This window comes from Aptenodytes patagonicus, chromosome 3, assembly GCF_965638725.1.
Source record: "Aptenodytes patagonicus chromosome 3, bAptPat1.pri.cur, whole genome shotgun sequence".
NCBI classification, from domain to species: domain Eukaryota; kingdom Metazoa; phylum Chordata; class Aves; order Sphenisciformes; family Spheniscidae; genus Aptenodytes; species Aptenodytes patagonicus.
Window position 1 is genome coordinate 48,053,242 of NC_134951.1, and position 24,698 is coordinate 48,077,939.

Genomic DNA, 24,698 nt, shown 5'->3' on the forward strand with positions numbered 1-24,698 from the left:
GGCACAATGGCTATCGTTTCATCCACATCCCATTCTATTTACAGTGAAAAACAAACAAGAAGGATCTCTAAGAAAAAGAGGAGATAAACACAGATGCACCCTGAGAAGTGAAATTTCACAACAAAAACATTTGTTCTGAAATACTGGTCTTTGTAAACTCCCATTATCTGAACCTGTGTTCTCCTATAACTAGGACAATAATGTTTAATACTCAATTACAATGAAAAATATTACTTGTAGATAAAAAAAAGTTAAAAGTTAAGTTCCCAGAAAAATAAATCAACCCAAACCTGATTGAAAGAAATGAGGTCTCACACAGAATCACACCCAAGCTGACATCTGTCGGGGGGGGGGGGGGGGGGGGAGTAAATCAATCTAAAGATCTCTGACAATGTCCAGTTTCCTGGGAAAAAAAAAAATGGAATGGCATAATCTAGTTGGAAATCCCATAGTGCCATCTGTGTGGAGGAAAAATCAAAAAGCCAACTGTGTATGCCCTTCTTTGGATCTGGAATTCCCAAAAGATTCTGTAAAATTTAAAAATCTGAAGAAAAAGATCTTTTTATAAAATCAGATAAATGTTCTGTAGCTGTTTCATGACATGGTTTATAAAGTATTGGCACCAGCACAGAGAGTTCAAAGCGTTCATTCAGCAGTCACAGAGATCATCAAATCTTTAACGATTCGTAGCAGTCCTCTCATAGCGGTTGGTTATTTACTGCATAAGCTGAAGTATTCTTTGCCAGTGATCTTCGGTGCAATAATATACTTCTGCCAGACAAAGTACTTTCCTTCTTATTCCAGTAGGTAGTAAGTGCCATCAATACAAGAATCGTGGAGCCAGTATCAAATGACAGGCTATATTTCATGGTCCATATTCATCAACAATGGCTAAAAAGGTAAAATTCTAAACTCAAGCTGTACATAGCAACATACTCTAGCAGTGGTATTCAAGAAAAAAAAAAAAGATAAAAACTTCGTCCAAGGAAGCGCAAAAGGAAGAAACCGCTAGAATTTGTCCATCAACACAGTTTTCCTTCTCCAGAGGCTAAACAGTGTTAAAGAGAGAGAGTGCAATAGTACTTTGAGCGATCACCTCTTGGGAAAAAAATAAAAACCCAAAACAAATCCAATACTAAGGTTTGGTGATTATTAAATCACCAAATCATATTGCCCTTGCTTCAAATTCACTATATTTTCATTGCTGTTTTACTGAACAAAATGTTTGTTTTTACACTTGACAGTAGATTTGATGCCAGTGTAAGGGACAGTAGCAAATGCATTATCCCAAGTTCTATTTTTTATGGTACTTTGCATGATAACCAGATGTATCACAAATCAAGTCTTGGCCATGCCAGAAATTTGAAAAGAAAATTGCTCTGGAGTTTTCTGCACATTACCAGTTACGACGCTAAGTACCTGGCTCAAACTTTATATCCAATACCACGAAGCAGCTGGTAATTTTCTCTTTCGTTTCTGCTCTAAGTTCAGAAGGAAGATTCTTGCATTTATCTGTTGTGTCACTTAGGCTGGACTGTAAAACATCACTACATCTAATTCAGGTGGAGGAAGCGAGAAAAATGTATCAGATACGATTCACTGCCAAAAAAAAAAAAGACGACAAAGAGTCTTTTCAATCCATTCTTATACAAGCTTAAACAGGTTTTCAAACAATTAATTATAGGCCAGATCATATCATCTTATGCTGCAGGCCAAACTAGAATGCTACAGTATGTGTGTATGTATATACAAATACTTCTGCATAAGTTTATATATACACAAACACACATACATAAAAAGGAAGCACCCATCTTTTTCTTACTGCTAAATATTGAACTTCTGCTTTCACCTGGATATTAGCATAGTTTATTGTGTGTATCACCCTATAAAGGGACATTTAAGAAGACGTTATTCATTTTCTTCTCATTAAAGCCACACATATGGCTGGTATTTAAAAACATGCAGTGCCACCAATTAACACAGAGTAAAACAATTCTTAGGTACAATATCAACTCTTTAAGAAATGCATAATACATTTAAATGTATTTTACCCATTTGTGTCAATAATTAATACTTTCCACTATTTCATAGGGGATTTATATTCTTCTTAAAAAAAGTCAGCACAAATTCACAGGAAACAACTCTGTCAAATGAATTCCACAGCAGCATATGTAGTGAGTCACTGGGTGAAACTCTTTTTTATGAACACATTAGGAAAGTTGGCATTCAGTTCTAGGACAACTCTATTATCAATCTGTGAACAGAAGGACACATCGAGTAAAGAAAGATCTTTACAAGACTCCAGCAATTTTCTTAAAGATGCAGGGCTTACCATCCTTGTCCCTGTTCAAAAACAAAAAAGAAACAAAACAAATTGTAAGGTTATGGAGAATAGTCTATTCTTTAAAGCTGCTAATACCGTGTCATGAAAAAAAATGCTACTATAATGCACTTTTTATTTAGATTATTTCAATTAGTTTTAAAATTAAAAGCTTCTCAAGGGACAGTGCAGAAGTTTTGCCTTTAAGAAGCCTGTTGTACTTTCCTAACCCAACTGCTTAAGTAACTCCATCATTTTCTATTGGGGGGCAACTTTACAACTTCAAGGGGAATTTCTAACTACAGAAGCTGAGCCCAAGTACCCACAGCTACAAGACCTCCTAGTGACCAGATGATGGGCTCTGGCAACAAGCAACACAGTACGCTACACTCATGCTCTCATGACTCTCCTGCTGACTGCAATGACCGGCACAGCCCATGAGCTATTATGGGCTACTCCAGTTCCAAATAAATCAGCAAGGCTTCTAGGACTCTAGAGTTGAGTATGGGTATTACGCACATGGAGGGGCAGCTGTTCAAGAGACTACCAATCATATCCATATATACACTAACTGTAACAGAAAGCACACTATTTACCCCTGCTAAAAACGTGACCACAGTGACTAAACTCCTAAGTGTCACACAGGCTCAAATCAAGCATGGGATTGAGTCAGAAATCAAAGAAATAGGTGTTTGTAAGCATGCATCCACACACCCATTATAGCTGATGGAAATCTAGTCAGTACAGTCAATGGTGCTCAGCACGTGATTCAGCTGACTGGGCACTGAAGTATGATTCAGTTGCCCGAAATGCCTAGTGCCCCTTGGCCTTCCTTACACCATGTAGGACATCCACACAGAGCTGGTAGACAGGACACTGACCCACAGGGGGAGATCCATGCCTTACTGGAATAGCTGGAAGCCAGGCAGGTTACCCTGGGCAAGTGAACCAAGCCTGGATGTCTACAGTGGGCTAAATTGCTCATCAAGCTCTAAAAAGAGTTTATACATCCAACATGCCAACATGACTGCAGACAGCTGCTGGTAGACACTTCAACATACACAGCTCCATCTTGAGCTGAACTGCACCCCAAAAAGCCACCTAGTCCAGGATCTTGTCTATGGCCAGGGCCAATAATGTTTAAAAAAAAAAAAAAAAAAGAAAAAGCAAAAAGCAAAAAAAAAAAGGCAAGAGCAGATTTTTAAAGCAGCTTTTCACTGGTGGATTTTCTCAACTGCCAAAAATTATCAGTTTAGGGATTTCTGAAGCTACCTTTCATGAAAGCTACTACTTTTCTGAACTTCTTTATACTTATGGCCCCTTCACATGAGTTCTACAGTTTAACTATATAATGTTAAAAAAAAAAAGAAAAAAATTAGCCTTAAACCCAGTGCCTATTAATTGCAATAATTAAGGGGCAATGAATCATAAAGAAGCAGTGGGAGATCATTCCCAGTTCGCTATTTCCACATCATTCATAATCCTACAGACATCTCTTCTGTTCCTTCAAGGCTGTCTGTTTTCCAGACTCTTGTATCTCAGATGATGCCCGTTGTCTTGTTCCTGCACTAAATTTAGTACTTTTGAAATTGGATGACCAGAACTATACAGTGCACTGGGCACAAAGTCAGTAACTGTATAATGAGATCTTACGGTGTTTTCTCCATTTCTTTCCTAAGAAATCGTAACCTGTTTGTCTGTTAGAATGATGCTGAACAATGAGCTGATGTTTTCCAAAAATTGTCCACAGGATCACTTTCCTACAAAACAGTAACTAATATAAAGCCACCCCCCATATGCAGTTAATGTTATTTCGCCTCATGTGATTACTTTGCACTTGGAACACTTTTCCTCCTGCTTTATCATGTAAGTATCGTAAGATCATTCTGCAATTTTTCAGCATTAAGTTCTTCAGCTTAAGATTTTTCTACCCTAAATATCTGTGCATTACCTTCTGGTATAGCATTATTCACCCCTTTGCCTGGATTACTCATAAACAGATCAGTACAGACCCTTGGTGACCACAGTAGTGACATAACTTCACTGTGAAAAGAGATGATACATTCTTATCCTCTGTTGTCTATATTTGAAACACTCATTACAATCCAGGAGAAAACAGCTAAGTTACAAAAGCAGAACAACCTTGCCTAAAGCTTTTGAAAATCCTATCCTCTATGGACTGGATCAGTGCTTACCCTCCACCACAAACTCCCAGGAATTCTGAAAGACTGGAGAGGCATAACCATCCTCATGGGGACGCAGCTCTCCTTCAAAATATCGTAACGGCCTTCATGTCCACTGACTGACTGACTTTCTTACGGTTGCAACTGGTTTACACAGAGCAAAAGACAATCTTACTGTTTTGTAGCTTCTAACCTGCACCCTTTACAGAAGATTTTGCCATGATTGTAACCCTTCATTCCTCTAGTGCTGAGGCTGATTTAAGTGACAGATCACACACCAGAAGTAGGATTTCCACAGCCCTGTATTTGAGCTCATTTAGAACTGCTGCATAAACACCATTTAGTCCTAACAATTTATTATTGTTCAATGTATTGATTTGTTCAAAAGCTTTCTGTATTGGCATTCCAATTTAAGGCAGCTTTCCGGGCTAATCTCCTGGAAAGAATGGCTCTGATGTAGCAGCCTACTTGATCCCCCTTGCCATGAACACTAATGGACAGACAACAGTTCTCCCGCAATGGCCTTCTCGTACCTGAGCAATCCTTTACATCTGGAGTATCTACCAACCTCAGTAACTCTCCTTTAAACTTCTTCTAAGGTATCTGAAATACAATTTTAGCATTTACCTTTAAGCCAATGGTTCCGTAACATCTCATTCTGCCTTACTGTGATTTTGTTTCACTTTCTAGAGTTCATCTTCCTATTCTTCTTCTCTGAACAGGATTCATTTCCAGAAAGATGCCTCTGTTTTTAGCAGTCTCCTGTACTCTTCTTTGTAAGCCAGGGGGTATCTAAGGGTGGTCTTCAGTTCTTCTATGGGAGCCTCTCAGATTAGTTGCTTTGAGACATCACTTAACATCACCTGTAAACAGTCTTTGCTATCATGCCCCCAAATTTTACCTCATCTACGCGAAGGTAATCAAAGCTTGTCATTATTATTGCGATTTTTAACTCCCTTATCATTACATGATCACTGTCACCACAACCGTCTGGTGGTTGGTGTAACAGTCCCTATAGCCACACACAGAAATTCTGTAATGCGCTTTAGTTATTTACTTCACTTGACCATAATTTTACCATAGTACCACTGACCTACTAGCAGGATCTGCTCTGCCATTCCAACCGAAACTCCAGGAACACCACATTATGCTACTCATCTTTTTTCCACCAAGCCTTAAAATTGCTACTGCATCAGCACCTTCATCTAAAACCAGTCTCGTTTACACATCACAGCTTTTAAGCTTCAAGATCCAAATGTGTGTTTCTACAAAAATGCTAGATCTAGATGCCTAGCCACAGATTTTTTTGTGTAGGATGTTCTTCATTCCTTCCTACCTGAAATTCGACAGTTCTCCTACCATTTCATTTAAGACTAAGATCTTTTTAATGGATTTGTAACTAAATAGGCCATCCTAAATTACATGCTTTACTGCACCTGTTTCTTTTTTCCTCCTCAGACTTAAAATTTTGTGTTAGCAAATATCTTTTTCTATAAGCTAAAAAAGCCAGTAATCTAGTTGGGGTTTGGTTATTCACACCAGGGGATAAGAAAACATCATCCGCAGCCTGATTTTTATTTATACAATGTACAATTAGTGATATATATTTCTTAAGAGCACATTCAAAAGCATTTCAGAAGTGTAATACAGCACATTTTCCTTTGCCTTTGAAAGACTGACAATGTATCCTGCTAGTTACCTATATAGTGCATTTTTTCTAGAGTTCAGAGGCTTTGTTACTTACTACAACTTTTCCTACGTGGACTAATCTGCCATTTCTCAGAATAAATACATAACCGGTATATTAAAATCTGCTATTTAATTTTGTCGTTCAGTTTATTCCCTGGAAAAATTCTCTGGTATTGCCTTTGTAAAAGGCACTTCTGAGTAATGATTTCTTTGCTAGAACAATTATTTTTATTAGCTGTGAGTGATTTCATTTGTATCTATCATATATCTAAGTCTTCAAATTCCAGAGCTGTTGAGGAGATCTGTGTATGATGGCCACAAAAATTGCCAGAGCCCCAATTTTTAAGTCAAGGGATACTACTACACACCAAATAATATTTAAGAGTAGAGACCCTGAAAATAACTAGCACTATTTCCTCAAAAGTTCTTACTTTTCCTTTCCTTCCCTAGACCAGCCAGACGGCCTTTTATTCTTTACTTTTTATTCAATGTATTGCACATAACTCAAATTCTAAATTTTAACATGCTACACATTTTCATGTTTGAATTGACTAACTACGTGTTGATGCTCTCAAGATAAAGCTGAAAATTTTGACAGCTGGCAAGGGGGCAGTTGGGTTTTCTGTTGCTCAAGAAGGTGTGGGAGGTGTTGGTATGTAGATAGGAATACATGAATTTTGCGGTAACAAGGGTGTCTACTTTTCATTACCCTTTTTGTGCAGGACAGAGGCAGTCAGAACTTTTGGGGAGTGAGGTTAAGATGACTTATTCTTCATCCTTGACAGCAGCTGGTAGCCCCACAACAACATAACTAAGCAGCTGATATGATGTACAAGGAAAGCTTTTGGCACTGCCAATTCAGGATGTCATCTGACTCATCACATTGCTCAACGCTGATCACAGTTTGAAGACTAGTTTTTAACTGCAGGTCTAGAGGTGTCCACTTAACTTTTGATAGCACTGGATGATGTACTCCATCACTACAAAACTGTCAGATGATCACAGCTGGATCATTCTGCTGCAAGGTGGAAACCCACCACGTCAGTCAGAGGAAAGGATGTGGGCAGAGAAGGAAATGATACTTGTAAGCAGTCAGCTCAGTATGTAATGGCTAAAAGAAAGCTCAGAACTAAAACTTCAAGAAGCACACCCTCATGTACTCAGTGACACATTTACATCATGCTTCCTCTTCCAAACTGTATTATAATACAGCAGATATGGATCCAACTCATGATTTATTTTTTTTAAACAGAAATTTACTTTCTGAAGTATGTTTTACACACCACAAACACAGCCACCAATCAAACAATGCTTCACACAGGCCAATAATTTTATGGAGCGCTTGAAAACTGGTGATTTTCATCTTCTACGGAGTCCTCTGATTCTGTAACATGGGAATTGCCAAACAATAATAGAGAGACTAAGGAAAGGACAGATGGTACCAAGCCACAGGACCTACCACCTGAAAACAGCATCCAGGGCATATATAACATCCATTTTGTAACACTTAAATGAATGACACACAGTTCACAAGATTTCTTTCAGAGGCTTAGACTCCTCCAGTCCTGAAGCTATGGTGGTGATAAATAATTTATAACTGAAACAAGAAGTTTTCCCTGACAAGTTCATAAGTTCTAACAACTGCAGAGAGAAACCAGTATAGTATTGTCAACGCTGGTGACCGCAGTGCAAGGTAAGACATTCTGATCCCTACTTAGGTAGGTGCCTGTATATAGCAAAAAACCTCAAGCTTTTACACAGCTTTGCTGAAGCAAAAGTTCCCTTACAGCACGCAGTGTTAACCTAGCAGCAATACTTCTACACCCTTCACAATGCATGTACAAGCCAGACATTTCTGTACTTGGGAGATGACAAAGGATATAATGAGAGTACCTCTCGTTCATTCACATCATAGAGAAGACCCACTGTTCAAGGTTACTCCTGCAAAGCTGAGCACTGACCTCAGGCCTCTTAACAGCTTCAGACCTGTTGTCACACTTCTTCAAAAGCACAAAAACACATTAAGCATTTATATAGCTTATGGTAACAGGATGGCCCTACAACAGCCGCCAAAGTTAGAGTACATACAGACATTTATGACTTTCTTGGTACTCCTGCACTGTGAGAGACTAGCTCTTTAGTTCAGACAACAGCGACTTCTGCACTTACATAGGAACACCTGGCAACTCTACCTCCAGATGACCCGATGTGGTTCTACTTGACAACTCTTTCTTTTAACCACAGACTGTAACGGCTCCCATATTCAGACAAAGAAATGAACACAGTTTCCTTGCTGCTGCCAAAAAAGCTGGGTAACTCCTTCACATGTACCCTATCACCTTGTACTGATTCATTTACAGCGGAAGACAACCTTTCCCCCCTACTAAGTATTCCTCTGAAGGAAGAAAGCGAGGTCTGGAAGGTGGATATTAACGGTTTTGGTAACATCTTGCAGATAATTCAACTGGATATCTTCTGAAGAGCATCCATCTGAACCAAACATGCAGTCTCACTGGGAAAGGTTGACTACAAATCCACTTGACTCAAGAATACTGGTAAGCACCCAGGGAACAGAACAAATTCCTTTTCCACATTCACGTTATTTTTCCACAAAAACATCGATAAGATATTAAACTGAATTAAAACGTGAATTCAAATGCTAAAGGAGATGTGGCAACAAACCTTCACAGCCAGCAGAGAGGCAACAGAATTAGCAGACTATCCGTAGGCTTAATACAGCCGAACTATTCATTGGGCAGCCTCTGGTGTAGTGAAAAGGTCAGACCACTTTGTGGGCAGACACAATGCCATTGTAATAGAAATGCATAGAAGCGGGTGGTCAGGAGAACATACGTGTTTATGAAAGACTTCATTCACTATGCCCTTTGGAAATTTTTCATGTCTGAATAGGGAAATGTGCCTTTGATAATCTAGCTACAAAACAGACTTCCTAAACGATACGCAAAACACGTTACCTCCTGCGGACATATACATCAGGTCTCTACAATTTGTACTAGGTGGAGATAAGTTTTTACCTGTTCATCCCCCTTTCCCATGTTGGTCAGAAGGCAACTTTCTCAGTCAGAAATGAGTAAAACCATATTTCATGGTAGAAGAGTGTACTAGCTATACTGGAGTGACAATCTGAAGCCATATGGTAAATTTTTTGTAATGAGAAATGCTGATAGCCTTAAACTTGGTTGCAACATTATTCAAGTTGAGGGCTCTCAGTTCTTTCCAGCATGTGTCTCAACCTAAATGTTATATTTTCATTAAAATTATTAAATATTAAAAATACGCAGTGCAGCTACTTTCTTCTCTTAAATTTAAATCTTCCTTTTTCAACTAACCCCGTGAAAATAAGTCAGCAAATGCATGAAGAAATTTCTCCCACCTTGATGTCACAAATACCCCTGCTGTCCTACATTATTTTAAAAAGAAAACCTCATATTCCACCATAAAAAGAATAAATGCAGTATCATGCAAAACCACATTTCTCAAAGTCCTTACTCAAGAGTCCAAAGTATATTTACTTTAGATTTCTAAAAATATTTTTAACTATAGAAGCTGCAGAGGATTAGAAATTTAAGATTTGCTATGCTTTTTGCCCCTCATCACTTCCTTCCCACTTTAGTAGAAAGTCCATTTTAAGTTTTCATGTTAATTACCTTTTCCTGTTTAATGAGTCAAATTCAATTCCTGATAAAAATAACAAAGAAATTCAATATTGCTTGGTGTATCTGTATTGTGCAAAAGCAGAAATCCGTTTATTGATCACAGACTCATGCTATAAATATACTTTGTCATTCACAGAAATAAAACAACAAACAAAAGCAGAAAGAAGGAGAAGAAATTGGATCTTCTGACAGTCAAAAGATAAAGATTTCAGTTAAAAAAACCTAATGGTCATGAAACTAAAAGTTATTGGAAAAATCTCGCACTTAAATTTCAGTTTAAGCAATTCACACTAAGCAGTCAAATTACACTGTTGGTATAAATCCACTGGATTCTAAGTCAGAAACTCACTGCAGTGAGTAAAACTTCCCTCCGGTTTTTTTCATATGCTAAACCATAATTTTAAGAAATATTTATTTAAAAATATGTCTAGAAGACAGTTTTGTCTTAACGACTCCTTTTTAACTGCAAGGCTTTTGAGACACAGTAAGAAATTTACCAGTAGTTCTACATTTTCTTACCCAATATATCCAGCTGCCGTAAACGCGTACAGTTAGCAGCAAGCTCCTCAATGTCTGTGTCACACACAGACCTGTTGGCCGTAAGAAAGAGCTTTTGCAAGTTCGGGAGTTTACGTGCAAGGTTTGTGAAACAGCCTGTACTGCTCTGTAACGTAGGGCACCAGCCAAGATCAAGTTCTTCCAAAAGCTGGCAGCCTGAAGCCAATTCTGCTATTCCACTTTCAGTTATGTTTTTACATCTCCACAAATCCAGACTGCGAAGCTTTTTGCATTTTGCTCCCATCATGCTTGCTATAAGATCATAGTCTTCAATCTGCAAGGAAAGCAAACACTTTGTCCTATATACCATCTTTCCAGACATACATAGGTGTTTCAAGATTTGCTTGCTAACACACTTACAGATCTGTCTTGAGCATTTGTCATTTCTAAAAAGCTCTGATAATTATTCATTGTAGAGTACAGTGAGGTCTACTTTTACAAATGACAAAAATAAAATAAATCTCCTATCAACCCCCAGACACAGGTGTTTTTAAATTCACTTAATTCTAAAGATCAGTGAAAATGCAGTGAAAAGTTCATTTTCTTTGAAAACCCCTTCTTCTTATCGCACAGTTGTTTTTCCTTCAGAAGATGATTAAAACTGTTTTTATGACCATAGGCACTGCCACCATAAGCACATGCAGACTGAAGAATGTGGTTATTTTCATTCTAGGTTGATCAGTTGCTGCATCTCCTAGAATCATAGAATGGTTTGGGTTGGAAGGGACCTTAAAGATCATCTCATTCCAACTCCTCTGCTGTGGTCAGGGACACCTTCCACTAGACTTTTGCTGGGACTCAGGAAAAAAAGGAGAATTTACCGCTTGTGGAAGAAGGGGCAGGCGACTCAAGAAGAATACAGGGATCTCATTAGGTTGTGCAGAGAGGAAATGAGAAAGGCAAAAGCCCAGCTAGAACGCAATCTGGCCGCTGTCGTTAAAGACAACAAAAAAAGTTTTTACAAATATATTAATGACAAAAAGAGCCAAGGAGAATCTCCATCCTTTATTGGATGCGGGGGGGAACATTGTCACTGAGGATGAGGAAAAGGCTGAGGTACTCAATGCCTTCTTTGCCTCAGTCTTTAACAGGCAGACCAGTTATCCTCAGGGTACTCGGCCCCTTGAGCTGGAAGACAGGGACAGCAAGCAGGATGAACCCCCCATAATCCAAGAGGAAGCAGTCAATGACCTGCTACGCCACCTGGACACTCACAAGTCTATGGGGCCGGATGGGATCCACCCAAGGGTGCTGAGGGAGCTGGCGGAGGTGGTCGCCAAGCCACTCTCCATCATTTATCAGCAGTCCTGGTTAACGGGGGAGGTCCCGGGCAACTGGAGGCTTGCCAATGTGACGCCCACCTACAAGAAGAGCCGGAAGGAGGATCCGGGGAACTACAGGCCTGTCAGCCTGACCTCGGTGCCGGGGAAGATTATGGAGCGGTTCATCTTGAGGGCGCTCACAAGGCGTGAGCGGGACACACAGGGCTTCAGGCCCAGCCAGCACGGGTTCACGAGAGGCAGGTCCTGCTTGACCAACCTGATCTCCTTCTATGACCAGGTGACCCGCCTAGTGGATGAGGGAAAGGCTGTGGCTGTGGTCTACCTGGACTTCAGTAAGGCCTTTGACACCGTCTCCCACAGCATTCTAGAGAAGCTGGCGGCTCACGGCTTAGACAGGTGTACTCTGTGCTGGGTAAAGAACTGGCTGGATGGCCGGGCTCAGAGAGTTGTGGTGAATGGAGTTACATCCAGTTGGCGGCCGATCACGAGCGGTGTTCCCCAGGGCTCAGTACTGGGGCCGGTCTTGTTCAATATCTTTATCAATGATCTGGATGAGGGGATCGAGTGCACCCTCAGTAAGTTTGCAGATGACACCAAGTTGGGCGGGAGTGTTGATCTGCTCGAGGGTAGGAAGGCCCTGCAGAGGGACCTGGACAGGCTGGATCGATGGGCCCAGGCCAACTGTATGAGGTTCAACAAGGCCAAGTGCCGGGTCCTGCACTTCGGCCACAACAACCCCATGCAGCGCTACAGGCTTGGGGAAGAGTGGCTGGAAAGCTGCCTGGCGGAAAAGGACCTGGGGGTGCTGGTCGACAGCCGGCTGAACATGAGCCGGCAGTGTGCCCAGGCGGCCAAGAAGGCCAATAGCATCCTGGCCTGTATCAGAAATAGTGTGGCCAGTAGGAGTAGGGAAGTGATCGTGCCCCTGTACTCGGCACTGGTGAGGCCGCACCTCGAATACTGTCTTCAGTTTTGGGCCCCTCACTACAAGAAGGATGTTGAGGTGTTAGAGCGTGTCCAGAGAAGGGCAACGAGGCTGGTGAAGGGTCTGGAGAACAAGTCTTATGAGGAGCGGCTGAGGGAACTGGGGTTGTTTAGCCTGGAGAAAAGGAGGCTGAAGGGAGACCTCATCGCTCTCTACAACTACCTGAAAGGAGGTTGTAGTGAGGTGGGTGTCGGTCTCTTCTCCCAAGTAACTAGCGATAGGACGAGAGGAAATGGCCTCAAGTTGCGCCAGGGGAAGTTTAGATTGGATGTGAGGAAAAAATTCTTTACCGAAAGAGTGGTTAAACACTGGAAGAGGCTGCCCAGGGAAGTGGTTGAGTCCCCATCCCTGGAGGTATTTAAAAGACGTGTAGATGCGTCGCTTAGGGACATGGTTTAGTGGGCCTGGTGGTGTCAGGTTGATGGTTGGACTCGATGATCTTAGAGGTCTCTTCCAACCTTAATGATTCTATGATTCTAGACCAGGTTGCTCAAAGCACCATCCAACCTGGCCTTGAACACTTCCAGGGAGGGGGCATCCACAACTTCGCTGGGCAACCTGGTCCAGTGCCTCACCACCTTCATAGTGAAGAATTTCTTCCTTCTGTCTAATCTAAATCTACCCTCTTTCAGTTTAAAACCATTACCCCTTGTCCTATCACTACATGCCCTTGGAAAAAGTCCCTCTCCAGCTTTCTTGCAGGCCCCCTTCAGGTACTGGATAAGGTCTCCCCGGAGCCTTCTCTTCTCCAGGCTGAACAACCCCAACTCTCTCAGCCTGCCTTCATAGGAGAGGTGCTCCAGCCCCCTGATCATCTTTGTGGCCCTCCTCTGGACTCGCTCCAACAGGTCCATGTCCTTCTTATGTTGGGGGCGCCAGAGCTGAACACAGTACTCCAGGTGGGGTCTCATGAGAGTGGAGTAGAGGGGCAGAATCACCTCCCTCAACCTGCTGGTCATGCTTGTTTTGATGCAGCCCAGGATACGGTTGGATTTCTGGGCTGCAAGCGCATATTGCCAGGTTATGTTGAGCTTCTCATCAACCAACACCCCCAAGTCCTTCTCCTCAGGGCTGCTCTCAAGCCATTCTCTGCCCAGTCTATATTTGTGCTTGGGATTGCCCCGACCCACGTGCAGGACCTTGCACTTGGCCTTGTTCAACTTCATGAGGTTCGCACAGGCCCACCTTTCAAGCCTGTCAAGGTCCCTCTGGATGGCAGCCCTTCCCTCCAGCATGTTGACCGCACCACACAGCTTGGTGTCGTCGGCAAACTTGCTGAGGGTGCACTCGATCCCACTGTCCATGTCGCCAACAAAGATGTTAAACAGCACTGGTCCCAATACCGACCCCTGAGGAATGCCACTCATCACTGGTCTCCACTCGGACATCAAGCCCTTGACTGCAACTCATTGAGTGCAACCATCCAGCCAATTCCTTATCCACCAAGTGGTCCATCCGTCTAATCCATGTCTCTCCAATTTAGAGACAAGGATGTCGTGCAGGACAGTGTCAAATGCTTTACACAAGTCCAGGTAGATGACGCCAGTTGCTCTTCCCTTATCCACCAATGCTGTAACCCCATCGTAGAAGGCCACCAAATTTGTCAGGCACGATTTGCCTTTAGTGAAGCCATGTTGGCTGTCACCAATCACCTCCTTATTTTCCATCTCCTTATGGAAGTCTTATTAGTTACCTTGGGCAAGACAAAGGGACTGAAACAGGGTCCCACTATACAGGCAGAAGGAATGAAATCCACTATCAAAAACTGTAGGAAGACAAGGACTGTTGGAAAAACATAGTCACGCTGCCTTCCTCTTCTGTCCATGAGGGAAGGCTGAGCCAATTCTGCTTTCTCACTTGCTTCTTGAATGACGAGGAAGGTCAACTAAGTCTCCCTGATGAGTGATCTGGCATGTCTACCACCAGGGATAGCAGCAAGCCAGAATCCCACTACATACAGCTCTGGCACACACATGCAATACAGCTCAGACGAGTGCCCTGCAGGAATTGTTGCTGTCCCTGTATTCTCTTTCTTTAAATCACTGAGTGCGCCCAACAAGTCTATGACTCAAACAGCTTTTGCTGAAAATATTCCTCTCATGGTTATTACTGTAGGGTCAGACACAAGCATTAGTCTGCTAGGAATGATGATTTGGTCTGAATAAAAATAAGTAAGTCTTGATTAGTTTTGGAAAGAAAAAGTGATTATGCATATAAAGAATGCCCCAAAATTTAGGAGGAGGCTGAAGAACTATGAGAAAGCCTTCAAGCTATGTTTAGGCCTACTAACTAGTATGTAACCCTTAAGTATATGACTAAGCTGCATTCATCTTGGACCTTTCAAGAGAGCATAGTACAACATCAACTTATCATTTAACATGTCTTTGTTACATAAACCCAGGTCTAGGTCCAAAGCAAGCGTGCACGCACACACACACCCACCAGAGTGGTATAAGTACTCACCATGACACAGCTGCCCAGGCTGAGATGCTGCAGCTCCGAGCAGAAGTTCAGAATACTGAGCAGTGCTGTTTGCTGCCACGGGGGAACACATCAGAAGGAAATATGGAAAGTGAAACAAAGAGAAGAGGTCAATTAGACATTAAAGGCTGTCACCACATTTCCTGAAATACAGCTCAAAACTCGTTACAGACACCACAAGTGCCACTTAATGAGTCCCTGGGTACTCTACCCATTGATTTGCTTAAAGCAACGGTAATCATTACAAACCTTTATGCAAGTCACTTTGGAAGTGGTTTTGCATTGCCCTGAAGATACCTACACACCCATGACCTATCTGCTCATTTCCCATAGGAAAGCTGCTGAAGAAGTGTGGCAAGTTCAAATAACAGGCAAGGCTAGGCCGAAAACAGAGGGCTGGCGACATACCAGAAAAACAGCGGAGGCTCTGACATTCGCTGATCAGCTGCAGCCTGATGGAACTGCCAATAAAGCTGCGCAGCATCAGAACCAAGCTGGTGACTTTAATGTCAAAGGAGTCTCCGTGCTGACAAGGATGCTGACAACCATTGAGCACCTGTCACTACTTGCATGCAGACTGAAACAGATATAACGTGTATTTTACAGTCATGTTCCTGCCATTTAACACGGCCATTCTTTTCAGAAAGTACTGCACATTGCTCAGCCTGAAATTGGACTGGAACATCGGATGCATCTTACAAAATGTAAAGTATGCGGCTGTTCTGTTCCACAACAAGGGAAACTTCATGGGTTTTTATTTGTGTTTCTAAGATACAGAAAAGACTCTTCTGCATCGTCTGTAGCAATATTTTGTTTTGTAGTTGGAAATACACACAGTGCAAAAAAGAACATTGAAGTCTGTGGATGTCTACAGGATATACACGTTTCTAACGAAAAAAACCAAGCAATATATAAGGGGCAAAATAATCTACTGCTAATAAGTGGAATTCCTACAAGAACACTACTCAACAATATTTGCATGCAGGGGTAGTATGATTTTTATATTTTTTTTAAAATACAAATTTGCTTGTTTTCAGAAAGTTTACGGTAAAATGCTTTATTTAGTTTCCTCAGTTATATTCTAATGAAACTTAGCAGGAACACGATGCTTTGTCATACCACCGTGGAGAAATATCTGATCCCTTGGACTGAAAGGCTGGCAGACACAGAACAGGGACATAGCGTGGGGTACTCATGAAGACCATTTCAGACATCTAATTTAGGTGTCTCCAGGGAGCAATTAGAAACACCCAACACTTGATGTGTATGGAGCCTCAGCTTCCAACTGGGCCTTCTAAGATTTGATTTCCCAAAGGCAGCCTAAAAGTAAACGCTATGAGTAAGCCTTCCTCACATATATCTTTGCAGAGGTCTTACAAAGCCACTGTCCACTTGCTTGCTTTACTTTCATTCATATTTTTAAAAAAAAAGGTAGCTAGGGAATTAAACAGAACATTAAAAAATCATTATTAAAGAGGTAACACTGAAGAACACTTCAAAGCTAGTAAATGCGTAAATATCGAATACATTTTAAATAATGTACTTATTAAGCAAATGCTTCATTTGGATCATTAAACCTGAATAAATGAGTAACTCCAAGAGAATGAGACATAGTCTTTACTATTTAACTCAGTGAAAGCTATGAGTTTTAGAACCTGCTCAGGTGCACAAATTAAAAGCAAAATCCCCAAACCCCTCTCTACAAACCTTAAATATCAGAGCTAAATAAATCAGTCTCTGACAGCACACAAAGTTCTAAACAGGGTTTCTGCAAGTATTCAGGTGACTCCACAGGAAAGCTGAATACCTTGATGCATTCCACCATGGTTTTTAGTAAGTTTCCAGACTGGAATTTAAACACTGCCCTTAAGGGATGGGAAGCAGCAACATCTTTCCTTAATTGACATAAACAGTGCAAAAGTGAACAGTCACTCTGACCAGCTTGTAGGATGTTAGATCAATTCCATACTTCCTCCTCTTCAGAGAGGGGTGAAATAAGTAGGAAGACTAATGTTCATAGTTATCTTGATTAGATAACTGAGCTACTTTTGTTAACTTGAACAGGAATTTGATGCATCTCTCAGAATACCTTATTTTAGTCCCTCTCTAATTTGAGACAGTCCTTCCTGTATTGATGTGCACTGAGTCCACATTTTCAGAGATCTTTCCACAACCTATAAAACCTAAAGTAATATTTTAAACATTATTTAAAAAAAACCAAACATTTTAAAAAAAGCACTAGGAGTGTGCTTAGAAGGGAGCTTGGTAGAACACCATGTTGCACCATCATAAATCATGCCAAGTCAAGCCCAAGAGTAAACAACTACTTACTCAACATTAATTATAGCAGCTATATTAATTCCTCTTCTGGGGTGCATACATGCCCACACACAACAGATCAGATTTCTTTTAGCTGCAGTGTCTGTTCTTCTGTAACTGAGGTGGGGTTTGCATATGTCAAGAAAGAAGAAAAAACCCTTTGTGCATGCCTAGTTGTACCTCAGTCAATTGAGAATCCAGGTGGCAAAGGACATGAAAATAGCAGGAGAGAATGGCAGCTCACAGAATCCATATGCACTACATATAGAAGGACTATCATTGTAATAACCTGTCTGTTTCAAGCCATCTGGCTGTACAATTTATCTCTCTGACTTGCAATACAAGATGAGTGATAACAGTCCTATTTAAGCAAAAGAGAAGAGCAAGGCAATCACCCAACCCTGAAGCTGTAACACTGGCCAAACTTCAGATGTTAGAGTGCTTTGCAAAAGGAGCTAAGAGGCCACCTAAATTCTGGATCAGCAAGCTTTAACCTGGAGAGAGTCTAATTTCACTTTCTCAGCCAGAGACAGTCAAATAAAAAACTACCCATGTAATACTATTCTCGAGGCTAGTAGCCAAGACATGTATAGTTTGGAGATTTGTTGAGTTTTCCCTGAACCAAAGGTAAGGTTTGGCTTCGCACCTGCTCCCTTTTACAGAGATTGAGAAAAGAAAAGTGTGGATGATTTAAAAAAACAAAACAAAGCAAAAAACACACAAAGAAAAACCAAACAACAAAGCAAAGCAAACAAAGAAAAAAACCTCCACCCTGGAAACAGACTTAAGGTAAGAATTACTTTTTCTTCGTGAAGTAATGTATGGCGTGGCTTCAGTGGTCTAAATGGCTTCTGCCATCCAAGCCAAAACAAAAACTACTAAAATAATCAATTTTTATTAAGAAGGCACAGACAACAGGAAGAGTCCAAAGGGGCCAAATAAAATGGTCTACCCTATCCTCCATTCCCAGGAAAGGTGTTTTCAGATGAGGAAAACATACAGCTGAGACCATGCAGGAGTTGCTTTGGGAGAGAAGACTCTGACATCAAACTGATTAGAAGGATACGATACTGCTGCTAAACACAACCTTACAGAGCAGATTACAGAAATGTTTTAAGGCATGGCAGTTAGTCCTAAACCACAGAAAAGGGAAGCAGACTGCCTGAAGAGTCTCTAAAGACTTTATGAACAGGTCAGACAAACATCTGTCAGAAAGGACATCAGAGTTGATCCTGCCTTGGACAAGAGAAGAGATGAGATTACCGCTTTAAATCCTAACTTACTCCACATGAGACAGGTGAGAAGTCTGCCCAAACATGAAAGTCCTCCACTCCGCAACGCAGGCCAGCCTGGAAGACATTTATGTGTTGCGTATACTTCAACTAAATAGTTGATATTGGACTAACTTGTATGCTACCTGTCTTTGTAAAGACCTTAGACATCCCACTTTTTTGACTTAGATGTTGCAAGAATGTGGCTGGTTTGAACAGACAACCCATCAGGGGAGAAACCAAACGCTGGTGCCAGAGTAATACACTTGGCAAGACTGAATCTTGCTTGACTTTTTTCAGGCCTTTTTGCATTCATGATCCAGCAGGAAGTGCAAATCATTTCTGATGTTAGTATGATAAGGAAAGCATCCAACAGATAGCCTGAGCTCAATATCCGTTCAAACAGAAAACCCTTCTGTCTGTGGCAGATGTGGCTCACCTGTGAAAGATGCACTTTGAATATTTGACCATTTACTCATTGCAGTTTCATTGTCAAGTAGTCCAAGATTAAAAAAAAAATACAAAAGGTTTTAAAAAATACAAATGATGCACTATAATATGGCTATCACATAATGGCTGCACTATAGTAAAAGGCATGAAAATAAGTGCACCACAGTGTGCCTCTGGAAGATTAAAGGAACAGCTCAGGAAAACAACAGTTTTAGGGTTGGGATAGGGAAGAAACAGTCTGCACCTTTGTCCTGGTTTCAGCAGGGATAGAGTTAATTTCCTTCCTAGTAGCTGGTACAGTGCTGTGGTTTGGATTTAGGACTAGAGCAATGTTGATAACACACTGATGTTTTAGTTGTTGCTAAGTAGTGCTTACACTAGTCAAGGACTTTTCAGCTTCCCATGCTCTACCGACTGAGAAGGCTGGAGGTGCCCAAGAAGCTGGGAGGGGGCACAGCCAGGACAGCTGACCCAAACTGGCCAAAGGGACATTCCATACCATGTGACGTCATGCTCAGTACATCAACTGGGGAAAGCTGGCCAGGGGGACCGCTGCTCGGGGACTGGCTGGGCATCAGTTGGCGGGTGGTGAGCAATTGTACTGTGCATCACTTGCTTTGTGTATTATTATTATTATTACTATTTTATTTCAATTATTAAACTGTTTTTATCTCAACCCATGAGTTTTTCTCACTTCTACTCTTCCAATTCTCTCCCCCATCCCACCGGGGGCGGAGGCGGGGAGTGAGCAAGCGGCTGTGTGGTGCTCAGTTGCCAACTGAGGTTAAACCACGACAACCTTTTTATAAACTTTCTTTTTATAGAGAAATCTTAAAAACTACTTTTAAAATTGTTACTTTTTATGCTGGGAACAAACAACGGGCTGTTTTTTCCCCTTCTCAGAAGAACTGTGTCTGACATAAATTGGGAATTCTTCCAGCCCCTCAACGAAACAACTTGAGAGCCTAAATCTTTTACAAGACTTTTATTCTCCTGCAATTTTTTCTTCAAATTTTTCAATGAAGTTAATGCTGAGAGAAAGCAATCTTAAAGAATGCTTCCTCCCTTCTTTAAATATGGTTTCCCTTGCTTGCTATGTTTTTAATCAGTTACTAATTCTTCAGTTAACCACTTTATCCAAGAAAAAAATGAATTATGCAAGACTTGAATTTTATTTTTTTAACATTAAAAATTTAAGTTAGGGGTATAAAAAACCATTCCTTTAATCCCCCCCCTCCCCAGTTGCATTGTATGAGAGGACAACCAAAGTTGTATTATTTTTTCTTATCATTTCCAAATGACAACCTCATCTCTAGCCGTCCCTGCCCTATCCGCCCCAAACCCCGTTGTCTCCACTTACGTTCAAATACTTATATAACGTTAGTTGCAGGCAGGTATCAGATAACGCCTACATTTGCAAGCTCACCACAACGAGAATATTGCATTTTTCCACAATAACAAAGAATTAATATAACAACGTTCCTAAAGACCACAATTTCTTTTTCATATTTCAGTTACTTATCTCTCCATCAAAAAAATGCATCTTGAAGAGTCTTTGAGGTGAGTTGCCTTTGCATATAAATTTATGAGGTTGCTATATTTAATAACAGGTTCTATCACAGTATTTACCCATGTTTCTAGGTAGCATTTTCATCTTACTCTACAGATCTATGTTAAAATATTGTAAAAAATATTTGCTTTTAGGTTAGAATCGGGGTCTTTAGGACTATATTAACCAATTGCACTGGATAACATATTTAGACAAGCTTATTCCACAAATAATCACCTTTTCATAAGACAAATAGGAAAAGCATCAAAAGATTTGATCAGCCGGCCAGTAAAGAATTGTGGAACCCCAAATATTCAGTACTCAAATCAACAGCTACCACATGCTGTTTGTATACAAACCAAGTTTACATTTCTCAACACATTTAGCTAAAAGTTGATACAGCAATTAGGCAAACACTATAGGACATCAAACAGTCAGTATACATTTGATACTATGTAGTTATGTTTTGGGAGCTTATTTATCTGACAACACCTGACAATATTATTCCATTTAGTAGCAACTAATAATCTGAGTGAAAATCCAAGACAAAATTCAACCTTGCCTGAATGAGGAGCATTAAATGTGGTAATGAGGAGGTAACTCTGCAGGGTACTCTAAGTATTCTGTCTTCCTAATAAAAGTCATAGTCAATGACTTTTGAATGAATTCCTTAAAATTCTTGGAACCTGAGAAGCAGACAGAAAGGAGAACTGGAGAAGTACAGACTAAGGTCAGGCCAATGAAATCTTCCATGTCTCTCTCAGCCCATCAATTGCATCCGTATTCTCAGAAGCAGATCCCTCAGCAGAGAAATCAAAATATTCTCAGAACTGCACAGAAAGGTTCCTCTGTTCATGATCTGGGCAGGAGCTTCTCTTTTGTTCCCAAAAGGTTTAAATTTACGGCAAGGGAGGTGGGACCAGCTGACTCAGCCATACAAACATACAACTGTGGGAACAGATTAGACCAAAACATCTCAAACTTCAGCACACACATCATGCATGCTACTTCTACCGCTGCAGATACAAATCCCCTTCCTGTGCAACTGCCTCGTCCTGCACCCAAGTATTACTGCATACACATTACTGTGTATAAAATGACTTTGGGAATTCTCCTTATAGGTAACGCAAGGCCTCCAGCACACCACAGACTAGAATTCTCCTGTTGGAGAACCAAGTGAGACATACCACACATACAAAAGACATAAGAAGTCTGAATCACACCTTTCTGGATGTAGTTACAAAGTAAAGATGATACAGAAATTAGCAAGTTAACATGCCAAACAGGTTAAGAACGCCTTCCTTAAAATAATAATAAAGATCTGCCAAGTTATCACAAGTAAAACCAAACTTCTTAATGCTGAACATACACACATGGAGAACCCCATGGTGAAACAAAAAGCTGACTGTCAAGTCGATGGGAAAGCAGAGAGGAAGGAAACTACCACTTGCTTTAAGAAAACTACAAACAAGCTCTTGGCAAATCAAGAAGAGAAATCACGCATGTGGTACTTACCACTTGACATCGAGATAATCCTCTCACACAGGTTATTTATTGGGATCAAGTAATCTGAATCAAAAGGGTATCTGGAAGTTTTTACAGAACGGCCTGACTGCCGGAATCAAGGCCAAACTTTTTGGAAGGGCAGACTAGCAACTACAAGTTTATCCCCTTCCCAATTTCGCACCAACAGTTCAAACCTCCTTTGGTAAGACCCATCCTACTTAACAACAGCTGTATCCTGCTTTTCATCAAGGATCCGTTTCTGAAGAGCGCAATGGTTAGTGATTCCATGGGCAGCAAAGTAGTTTTCCCCCCTTAAGAATTAACAAAACAGAGGGGACACATGCAGGGACCTAAGAAATACACGCTAATTTAATACAAACAGGTCACACACATGATGTGATCATCACCTGAGAGATGTGATGGCTCTTAAGCTGGCTTTAAAACATCATCCACATCACATGCGGTGTCTGGGTATTTCAATGGTGTGCAGTAAGTCCCTACATACACGCACCCACCCTGAATTCTTACAAGAAGTATTGCTTACCACCAACCAAATTCAGCTGCTTCATCTGCAAAACTGAACACCTGACAGAAACCTCCTAAGGGGAACACCCTCACTGCCTCTTTCGGGGCAGTTACATCTCCATCGTTATCACTATCCTCCTCAGATTCCTCAAAGTCAGACAAACCAATCAAAGGTGAAGGATGGAAAAACAGGGTAATCATGATGGCTAGCAGCGCAAAATACCCGGTGACAGGCAGCAGAGCTCAAGCAATGGCCAGAGAAGCGGCAGATAGCAGAGCACTGCTGTAGGGCAATGCCCCAGGCACGGCCCCAGCACCCGGAAAGCAAGCTTTCCTGAATCCCGCTCACCTCCCTCAGGGCAGGCACTCTCACGCAACGGCCGGCAGGAGTTGTTTTCCTGCCGAGCCCCAAATCTCTCAACATGAGCCCTCCAGACAGAGAAAGGCTGCTGCAGTCTGCTGCCGAGCCTTTGGAGGGAGAGCCCCTCCTCAGAAGGCCAACCACAGGAAACATCCCAAACTGTCCTCTTCCGTACGGCAGCTTCCCCTCTCTTTACTACAAACTGACATATACAACTTTTGCCAAAATATTTCAGAAAATGAACCAAATTACTTCTAATTTCAGGCAAAATAATTGAGACACTTAACTAAATGCTAATTCTGCTTTAGGACTTCCAGAAATACCTTAGTGAATAGCAACTGCTATGTGCTCCTGTGTAAAGAGGAGACAAGGAATCTTGATGGCAGCACACCACTGGATTCATTTTTTTAAGACTACAGCTATTACTATATGTGACTAAGGTATCTTTGGAATGGCAATTTATTTCCATATGTAAAATTGCATAAAAGGAAGTTCTAGTAAGACTCCTCGAAAAATAAGAAAACAACTACCAATTCTCTCCCCCCCACACCCCCCAAAAAAACCCCACAGCTCAGCAACAAAGTTCCTCCCTCCAATTTTGGCTTCTAGTAGCAAAAATACTGCAGAAACATTGTTATTAATGTTTTCCATCAACTATTTGAAAATATACAATTACAATTTATCACAGTCTTTATCTTAAGCCAGTGAAGTTCTATTTCATAGGTACCGCACCAAAAAAAATTTTTACCATATTAGAACTACCTGTGGTAAAAAAACCCAACCAACCAAACAAGAAAAATCTCAGATGAAAGCAGACAACTGTATTTCAATCTGAGTGCCACTATTGCTATAAATATTTGTAATTACACACACCTCATGCAAATGTAAAAGGTAATCTTAAGATTGTCAAAAGTAATTCAAAATCTATATAAATTCAGAATACTTTTTTCCCCCCCTCCCTTTGGCATCATATAGCACAAGAAGAAAGCCAAAAATCAGCTGTTTGGGTGTGGGGGGTTTTTTGGCACGGTCTGTGAAAGAACTATGTCAGAAATTACTTGGCATCTGCTATTCTAATACAGTAATTAAAAAACACATCAGATGCAAAGCCAGAATTCTGTAAACTTCTACTAAACCGTTCTATTTTGAAAGGTACAACAGGGCAAATCAATATTGCCTATAAAAAGGTAAAAAAAATCTACTTCATGAATTTCAAGGTATTGTACCTCGGCATCTAAAAACCAACTTACAATCAACCTACAATAGTCCCAAAAAGCAATTCTTCTCACAGAAAGAAGAATGTAATACATTAATAATGCAGAAACAAAAGGTATAGTAATGGTGAAATACCATTCTTATCTAAATCTGCTCCAGCGAAGAAACTGTAAAATATGTTTCTGGTCTTTTTTGTCCATCCCCACCATCCCCCCCGCCCCCAACAGTATTTTAAGGCATCAAGATAATTTCTGTTATGTGCCTGTTGGTACTATGATACTTTGAAACAACTATGTTAAAGATACAAGGGAATTTGAGAGGTTTAG

General features: G+C 40.9%; 1 protein-coding gene across 2 annotated transcripts in view; it reads right to left on the minus strand.

Moving 5' to 3' along the window:
* Positions 1-365: 365 nt before the first annotated feature.
* Positions 366-24,698, minus strand: part of FBXL4 (F-box and leucine rich repeat protein 4) — a 68,693-nt gene continuing 44,360 nt past the window's right edge. For both annotated transcript variants that reach the window (XM_076333279.1, XM_076333280.1), the window contains exons 7-9: positions 15,159-15,230; positions 10,389-10,701; positions 366-2,343 (exon numbers count right to left, since the gene is read on the minus strand). In XM_076333279.1, coding sequence (XP_076189394.1) covers positions 2,180-2,343; positions 10,389-10,701; positions 15,159-15,230 — 549 coding nt within the window. In that variant the 3' untranslated portion in view covers positions 366-2,179. The remainder of the gene's footprint in view (positions 2,344-10,388; positions 10,702-15,158; positions 15,231-24,698) is intronic.